Genomic DNA, 9,482 nt, shown 5'->3' with positions numbered 1-9,482 from the left:
CTACTCAGTCAGCTGAGACCGGACAGTGACACTAGCACATCGAGCAGCGATGAGGCACCACCGCTGCCACCTCGCCGCTACCTCGTGTCAGACTCTGGAGACGAATCGGACGACTTTGACAAGATCGGCAGCTTGGAGCGTGGCTTCCATGGTGCTGGTGAGTGTGGTAGCATTGCGTTGGTTCTGTTTGCGTGGTTCATGTCCTTCTGCTGGTGCTCAAAATTTCCTTGAGTCATTTTGAATACACAGGTCAGTTCTTGCAATACATCCTTGGCTAAATAAGGGGTCGTCCATAATTATCGAACTTTTTTCACAAAACGAAATAATTTCGTTATGGGGTGGGAGGGGGTTGACCAATTTCTTTTCAGAAAACATTGATACATATGCATGCCCATAGGAGCAGTTACACACTTGCAACTTTTGTTGTATTATGCATGCATATGTCAAACTTTTTTTACGTTCTGAGGGGGAGGGAGGGAGGGGTTGGGTCTAAACTAAAATAATTCGTTTGGTGAAAAACGTTCGATAATTACGGACGGCCCCTAACCTTTAAAACATTTCTTCATAATTATCTTTTTGAGAGTCTCAGTCTAGCAGTACTAACCACATAGCATTGGTTAGACGAGAAGAAAGAAATGCCAGTGTATCTGGTGAAGTAAAATGGAAACAAACAAGCACCCCCTCCCCGACCATCCCAATATCTTGTAGAACCTGTGGCCTTCGATTCACAGCCATATCCTACATAAGCATCACATGAGCATCACATAAGCATCACATGAGTGTAATGCACCACAGATTATCAAGGACGATGCTCAGGTGCATAAGCAGCCCCGCAGCCTAGTAGCCAGTAGGGTAATATGGTGCAGGCTACTAAGGCAGCACGCTCTGAGTTCCTCCGCACTGTCTTGGCACAGGCCGTAGAGATGCTGCAAGTTTCACTCGCTAGTGGTAGAAATGGGACTGAAAACCATTCCTCAGTTAGTTGCAGGATATTTGTGAGATCCTCACCCTCCATTGAAACCTGTCCGTGCGAATCCACACTCCCCCTCCCTTCTTCACGTAACAAAATACGCCCATGTATCCAAGGGACGTACCGCACTCATCACCGAAGGTCGTACACACTTTGAAGGGCAATTGGAAATCTCACACAGTAACAGCTGCTAACACAGTAACATACCAAGGTGACAGTTTTAAAAGCAGTGGAATCTGTGGGTTCAGTGAAATATACAACATGAGAATGTGTCACTAGTGAGAAGCTGTCTCGCCTATCACTTGGTTCCAGTATGATGATGATGCGATGAGTGTAACAACTGACTACCAGCATGCTGTGCTCTCACTCACACGTGTCACTGCACTGCTGACCCGCATCCCAACACTGACAATAAGGGTGTTGTTGTAGGTGATAACACTTGCACCGAGGATGTGATCTAGATTAACACATGTAGAACACATACATAGCGGCAGAGCAGTCAATACAGATCCTTGCGGGATCTTTGTGCCAGTTTGGAATAATTATTATCAGCTGACGGGTGCTCCCAGGGCTATGAAAGCCAAGGGAGAGAGGTTCATTCTGCTTTTGAAGAATACAAGAACTATATAGAACAGACTGCTGATGGCAGTGGTGGAGTCACGCATATTCTGGCAATCTTGTCCTGCCCCGCACTGGAGAATGCTTGTCGCTGGTAAATACAGATGGACGACGTGTTTGAAATCAACTGCGGTGATGCTGTGTGGCTGGCAATGGCATGAGCATGTGCTGCTTGTGTTCTCAGCAACTTTGCATACACGTAGACGTAATATTTCTTGTTGCTCACATGTTTTGGTTTTATTTCCTAAGAGATAAAAAATCACTTGTACTAGGCCATCCGTTCTTACTCGCCCGTACACTGATTGTCATTATAACTAAGGTAGGTTGTTTTTGTACTGATCTTCATTGCTCAAATCTGGCATCTTTTTCCCTGCTGTGTGTATGTGTGTTTTCGTGTGTGTGTGTGTGTGTGTGCGCGTGTGTGTGTGTGTGTGTGTGTGTGCGTGTGCGTGTGCGTGTGTGTGTGTGTGTGCGTGTGTGTGTGTGTGTGTGTGTGTGTGTGCATGCGCGTGCTCTGGTACAGGCAACGGGAATGAATGGAACAGCATATTGGTAAGCATACAGCGGACAACATAGGCGGGTGTAATCATTTTGTGTAGTACTTTGCCGGCAGTCTGTGCTGGGTGGTGTATAATAGAGTAGAGCAGTGTGTCCCTTGGGGGTTTCTCGTACACCAATACGTGCTTTTTGATAGTTCAGCAGAGTTTGTGCCCTGAAGATTCTAATGGAGCGCATAGTGATCCTCACATCATATGGAAGATTTTCCGTGTTTTTAAGCATCCCAATTTGATGCAGGGGTTTGTGCACAAGAAATAGTTGGGAGATGCGGAATTTAACGTTCCGAGTGTGTAGGTAGCGTGACTACTGAGTTATGTAGCAGTGTATGACGGTGACCTGCATGCATGGCTGTGGGTGCCACGTACCACAGCTACAGGTATGGCGGCATCAAGCTTGTGTATGCTGTGTTGTGCTGACTGTGTTTTGATGTGCAGCGACTCAGCCGCTCTCGCATGTCCATGCACTCGGAGGTAAGTTAGTCAGTGCTGGAAATAACTTAGTTTTCTGCTGTCCGTTACCCCCCCCCCCCCCCCCAGCCTGGTTGGTCTGTCTCAGGGATGTTGCCGTGTTTGGCCGGGGAGTTCATAGCTCATACCCTGTCAGGGTGCCTACCTAGGGAGTGTGGTCATTGTGCTGCGTGTTGATTAGCACATCCCTACTCACAGTTAGGATTTACAGTAAAACCTGTCAAGGAGACCACTCGGATAAGGTGACCGACCACCTGTCCTAGAAGACCACTGACACCAGGACCAAGGGATACTATTTCCAGTCAAATGACCCTTGATAAGGAGACCACCTGGTAACAGAGACCACGTTTTGAAGGTCCCTTGAGCGGTCATCTTAGACAGGTTTCACCGTACTGGTACTGGTTTCACAGCTTAGTAAACCTCTCCGATATTCAACCCCGTAGCTTAGTGTATGCGTGTCTGGCATGTACAGGACTAGAATGATTGTGTGTGACACTGTAAAACAGCCACCATGCCTTTGACGCATGCATTAGTTTCTTGCACGAGTAGGATCAGGATGGCTGTGTGTGACACTGTACAATCACTGTACAACCATGCCTGGGAATCATGTCGATGTGCGACACTGTACAACCATGCCTTGGAACCATACTGTACAACCATGCCTTGGAACCATGCCTTGGAACCATGCCTTGGAATCATGCCTTGGAATCATGCCTTGAAATCATGCCTTGGAATCATGCCTTGAAATCATGCCTTGGAACCATGCCTTGAAATCATACCTTGGAATCATACCTTGGAATCATGCCTTGGAACCATACTGTACAACCATGCCTTGGAATCATGCCTTGAAATCATACCTTGGGGGAATCATGCTCTAGAACAGACATGGAAGAGAACTGTTACCAGGGGGGGCTTGAAAAAAGCAAAAAAAGTAAATTATCGTGTCCGTTCCCGAGGGAACTCCCGGCGGCCGCTAACACCGGGTAAACACTAGCGGCAAATGAAGCGCCTAACGGTGGGGGTGACGGGATAAGTCTCACAACCACTGGCACAAGTGTCGGAAACCCCATTTGCCTCATCCGTGTACCCCTTGTGCCTGGCCTCAAGTTCTTAGTTGACTGTGGGTAGCAGCACGGCTGGAAAACCATGCTCCCAAGCAGGACCTGAACCAGGCACCTCTCGTTTATCAGGGGGCTTTGCAGCCTATAGTTATTTGTATATTGCACGGGTGAGGTGGTGTTGCCTGCACTGACCTCATGCTGTTTAATGTGACTGCAACGCTATTTTCGTCCTTGTCTCTGTAGCTTCTATCGAAGCACGCGAGCAAGGAGCAACGGAAGCAACGGGAGAAGCAGCGGAAGCGGGAAGAAAAGGAGATGCGCGAGCAGGAACGGCGCGAGAAGCATGAACTGCGGCAGCAGAAGAAGAAGCAGGAGAAAGTGGAGCGTGCAAAGAAGAAGGCTGCGCACAAGCAGGCAAAGGCTAAAGGTTTGTTAATTAAAATGAGACCCGGACTCGATAATCCTATTCCTTCACGTTTACGAGGGGTTCACGTCATGCTGTATAGATTTCTAGTATCATTGCTGCATAGCATGCATCACCCTCGTGCAGTTTTCTACCCACTAAAACCTTTTCCAGAGAACCTGAATTTGACCGAAATGGATTTGTCTTTGTGTGTGTGTGTGTGTGTGTGTGTGTGTGTGTGTGTGGTGTGTGTGCCTTGCTTGCTTGTTGACAGCAGGAAATGAATTTCTAAAGCAGTATATGGTTGATGGCGTCGGACCGGGATCATCCTATTTTGGAATCTATCTACATGATTTACCCGTTCGCCAAGACGGCTCGAAGATCCCGCTCTTTGTCGAGCTGTGCGTGGACCATATTGAGCAGCATGGTAAGTGGTATTGTACGTGCCAGTGTTCTTTGATAGTCGTCTGCGTTTTGGCCCTTTCACCTCCATCAAGCTAGTGGCTTTCTGCTGAATTATCTTTTTGTCTATTTTCAGATGACACATGCCAAACAGAGAAGTGACAAATTGCAATCATCCATGATGCATTGTGGACGCAGAAAATCTGTGTGGTTGACTTTGATGTCAGATGTAAAATTGTGAAAAAGAAAGAAAGAAAAAGAAACCATGGTTGTGATTATGATGGTAATACTGGTGTTTCTGCTGCTGCTGTCAATGCTACTGCCATCGGGTCTGCAGTGGAGAAGGGTGTGAGTGTCGTTGCGCTGGTAGACTGGCCAATACCAATATCAGGCATACTGGCCTGCCGGACCCGGTCCGGTTGGTCAGGATATTACTGGACCAACTTGTTTGCCACCAACACGTGTTTTGCTGCTGTAAAGGGTATGACTGTGTACCCGCCATATCATACACAAACTGTAGAAACAGCCATCCGTGTTTTTGTCGGACCAATCAATAATTTCTTCCAGCGGTCGTGGTATAAATGTTCGTACTTGTCATCATTGCCCTGCCTATCCGCACTGCTGGCCTGGGGCAGCTACACGCTGATTTATCTGCACTTTCTTTAATAGCGCTATCATCCTGAGTTTGTCCGTTGTGTGTGTGTGTGTGTGTGTGTGTGTGTGTGTGTGTGTGTGTGTGTGCGTGCGTGCGTGCATGTGTGTGTGTGTGGGGGGGGGGTGCGTGCGTGCGTGTTGGTGGGTGGGTGTTACTGTGTGTGTGTGTGTGTGTGTGTGTGTGTGTGTGTGTGTGTGTGTGTGTGTGTGTGTGTGTGTGTGTGTGTGTGTGTGTGTGTGTGTGTGTGTGTGTGTGTGTGTGTGTGTGTGTGTGTGTGTTACTGTGCGTAGGCATCGAGTCGGGCGGTATCTACAGGGTGTCTGGCAAGAAACCATCGGTGGACAAGTTGCAGGAGGACTTCGCAAAAGGTGTGGTTCTTTCTCAGCATTGTTGTGGTGTCTATAGTCTGCTGATGGCATAGTGCTGGCTTCTGGTGTAGGACTTTGAGTACTAATACTCTTGTGCTTGTGAGGAGCTGGACGAAGTGAGACTCAGTGTAAGGCACCTTTGCCTTGCCGAACAAATACAGATACCCAATCCCTGATGGGTCTCCTGGCACTGGTGATACACTAGGAATTGAGCATGCAACCTCATGTTTGGAGAGATGGCCACCTGAAATGCCAGTTTCATGAGCCCTGTCACTAGGGTGAAGGTTCAGAGAGTAGCAATGTGTTCATACCATTTTGTTTGTGGAAGACAGTACTGTTGAATTCGGGTTTAGTGCCAATCTCAAGGTGCAAGAGTAGTCCTGAAAAAAGCGGCTGAGATATTGCATACCGGATCACCAGACAGCCTAGTTCTCTAGCTCTCTCTCAATCTCTCTCTCTCTCTCTCTCTCTCTCTCTCTCTCTCTTTTGATCTTCCTTTCTCACCTAGATCCTTGATCCTAGAGGGTGATGGTATTCCTGTGGATGTGGATAACTCAGTTTAACTGAGTCTCACGCCAACCGTCATTTTTTTCTGAGAGCATGCCTATGTATGAGTGAATAGTGAGCAGGCCCACCAGTGATAGCTGAGCACAGTTGTATGGATTATTGAGTTAGCCGTACAACATAGAAACAGCCTGCCTTTGGCTTTGTACAGCATCTGCCTGCTTCCCGCCCCCAATTGACATGACAGTTGTGTTGCTGTGTGATCTCTATTTGGGCTTTCAGATCCGCTGAACACTACGATTGATATCGAGGAGATGAACGTGAACGTTGTGGCCAGTGCCATGAAGTCATTCTTCCGTCGCCTCCCGGAGCCTCTCATTCCAACTCCAATCCTGGCCCCGTTAGCCAAGTCGTTGTGTGAGTGTTGCACAGCTTGTGCTTGACATGTGTTCTTCTATGATCTCAATCCTGACCATGCGGCCGTATGTACAGTCGTGGCCAACGAAATCTGAACCGCTAGTCAAAAACAGCGCCATGTTTCCATTTCGATTGTATCATGCATGTTTCAAAAACCCATCCGAGGGCTGCAGGAGGCGCATGAGCCGAGACACTCGGTTGATTTCTTTGACGACGACCATTGAGCTATATTCGTTATCTAGCACAGTAGCCGGTGGAGTTTGGAGAAGGTCTTGGGTACCACACCCCCATGTACAGCAATCTAGTATGAGAGCCCCAAGAAGATCTGTCTGTCCGTTCACCTGTCCCTCTGCCCCTCTTTCTGCCCACCTGTCTGTCAATCCGTCCGTCTATCTGTCCACAAAGTCGCAGTGGTGCCAGACAATATTAAATGCAATCCATGCACCTTGCCTGGTGTTGTGAAAACGTTCATTCTCCCTGGGACCAAGGGTGTTGAGACGGATAGGCTTAGCGCGCGTAGAGTGAATTTGTATTTCTTCATAATGTGTTCCACAGCCACAGCAAATGAGCTAGAAGATCAGCTTCAGGATATGAAGGTTTTGATAAATGCTGGTGTGCCTTCTACGCACTTCACTCTCCTCAAGTACCTCTGCCGCCATCTGAACAGGTATACTGTCACCTCTGTTGTCCATGGTGCTGTGCTCTGCCCTGGGCGTGTGTGTGTGTGTGTGTGTGTGTGTGCGCGCGCGCGCGCGTGTGTGTGTGCGTGTGTGTGTGTGTGTGCGTGCATGTGTGTCTGTCTGTCTGTCTCTACTGCTTGGAAAGCCCTGTCTTAGGCCATCGAGCACTCTTTGGGAAATGCCACTACCTAACTTACTTGTTGTGAATACAGTACGAGTATAGTACATATTGTGCGGCACACACACACACACACACACACACACACACACACACACGCGCACGCACACACACAGACACAGAAACATACACACACACACACACACGAGATAGCGCAATGATTATGTTGTCCGTAGGACCGAGTGCACTCCTATCCTTTTGACCTTTGACCATTTGACGCCCATCGCTGGAGGTGATGAGAGCGATGCTACAGCAGAAGCCATAGCAACTTTTGCTGGGATTGCACCATTCAACAGCTAGCAGGGCCGAAGGGCTGACCGCCACTATTCAGCCTGGTCTACACCACCCAGCTATCCCACACAGCTACTCGTATCCAGAGTAGACTGCACTGGTATAGCTTGCTACACTTTCAATGGTGACCTCTAGGCAATCAATTCAATCAATGAGCATCTCAATTGCGTGTTGTGCTTGTATCTATTTTGTTTTGGTGATATTCAGGGTGGCAGAGAAGCATGAAATAAATCTGATGCTGGCTAGCAATCTGAGCATAGTCTTCTGGCCAACCCTGATGAGACCGGAGAGCCTAAACATCAATGATTTCACCGTGGCACAGGAGATGCCACTGACACTTCAGAGAGTAATGACGCTGCTAATTGATAAGTATCACATGATATTCGATGACAATGCCGCTCGGGCGTTCCCCTCATCGCCTGCTAAAGCACTTGAAGCAGCGGCTTCACCTGTTCCAAATCCAGCGCAGGCTGCCGACAAAGCCAACGCTGTGGCATTGCACGATGAGACCAGTGAAGGAGAGTCCTCCATCGCTCCGTACACATCCGTCAGCATACATCTGACTCCCATTGCAAGCAAGACATAGCTCTGGGCCAGACCAGGGTACGCAGTCAGTATTCTGAGTGATTGTAGACATATCTGTAACGTTACCAACATCCAAGTGAACATTCCAGGGTTATTGACGTGTTCAGGGAGTCTCATTTGGGCATTTGGGCGCTGACCTCGTCTGGACTGCAACTCCCGTGAGGTCGAAAGCATGTTGCTCGATACTTAGTGTCACGTGTTTGTATGATCATGTCAGCTCCTAAAAGAGGTGTCAATGTTTCCTTTCGTGCTTGGGTAGTCATTGTCCCTACACGTAGATCAATTCCGTTACTGCTTAGGACATCTGACAATGGCTGCGCTACGGCTACGGACAACCAACTGTACACGACAAAAAAAAACCCGAATAACATGGACTATAAACCGCAGGCCTTTTTCCTCCCCTCGCTCTCTCTCTCTCTCTCTCTCTCTCTCTCTCTTTCATACCAAGACATATTTACGTTAATCTCTCATAATCTAATCAACATCTATCTTGCTCCCCCCCCCCCCCCGTTGTGTTGAGTGTGCTTCAAGTACTTAAGTTGAGACCTTATCTGTGTTGTCACAGTGATATAACTATGTTATCTTATCAGTGTTTTGTTGATATAACTATGTTATGTGATGTAAGTTATTTAACGCGCCTTTCTGCATCTGCATTCAGACCAGTGCTGGAAAGGCGGGCACTTGATGGAGTTTTATTCTTTTCGGTTACGTTAATCCGTGCGTGGATATGCTTGTATGCACATCCATCCGCGGCTTGTGTTCGTGTGTGCAAGTGGTGAGTCTTTGTCTGGTGTGTTTCCTGACTTAATGATCAGCTCTCTTCGTATCATGTCCACTGTCGTTGCCATTGGAGATAATCATACACTGTACTGTCCGTGCAGACAATGACTGCAACCCGGCTTCCTGCACAACAGGTGCGCATGATGGAGTGTGTGTATGTGGGGGGATTGTGAAGTTGTGTACGTGCGTGTGTCTGCCTATCGTGGGTTTCACACTCTTTTCATGTAGTTATTTTTGGAAAAAAGTAGCAAGTAGTTTTTGACCATATTACCTTGTATGTTTCCGTAGCATCATTAAATTTTATTTATTCCCGAAGCTTACGTTATGCAAGACATTAAACTTATAAGCTACAGTCCATTTCAAAACTATAGACGCGTACTTAGGCAAAACCGTTATGCCCGCATCTATACCACATAAAATCTGTGATCACTTTGTGCATAAATTTTTCCAAATTGGGCGTCTGTTATCCAATCGTTTAGAAACTATTATGAGTAATTGTGGAGCGGACCTGAGCAATATTCCGAAAACTATTGTCAAAAGTTCCA

At 47.6% G+C, this 9,482-nt stretch overlaps 1 protein-coding gene across 1 annotated transcript in view; it reads left to right on the top strand.

The window, feature by feature from the left end:
- Positions 1–9,045, top strand: part of LOC135823615 (rho GTPase-activating protein 35-like) — a 9,554-nt gene extending 509 nt beyond the window's left edge. The window contains exons 2-10 of the mRNA XM_065336461.1: positions 9–157; positions 2,112–2,140; positions 2,581–2,616; positions 3,918–4,101; positions 4,352–4,504; positions 5,425–5,502; positions 6,289–6,423; positions 6,979–7,090; positions 7,780–9,045. Of these exons, the coding sequence (XP_065192533.1) occupies positions 9–157; positions 2,112–2,140; positions 2,581–2,616; positions 3,918–4,101; positions 4,352–4,504; positions 5,425–5,502; positions 6,289–6,423; positions 6,979–7,090; positions 7,780–8,158 (1,255 nt within the window). The 3' untranslated portion in view covers positions 8,159–9,045. The remainder of the gene's footprint in view (positions 1–8; positions 158–2,111; positions 2,141–2,580; positions 2,617–3,917; positions 4,102–4,351; positions 4,505–5,424; positions 5,503–6,288; positions 6,424–6,978; positions 7,091–7,779) is intronic.
- Positions 9,046–9,482: the final 437 nt, after the last annotated feature.

Source organism: Sycon ciliatum, chromosome 8, assembly GCF_964019385.1.
Source record: "Sycon ciliatum chromosome 8, ocSycCili1.1, whole genome shotgun sequence".
Lineage (NCBI taxonomy): Eukaryota > Metazoa > Porifera > Calcarea > Leucosolenida > Sycettidae > Sycon > Sycon ciliatum.
This window is presented reverse-complemented; position numbering and strand designations above follow the sequence as displayed.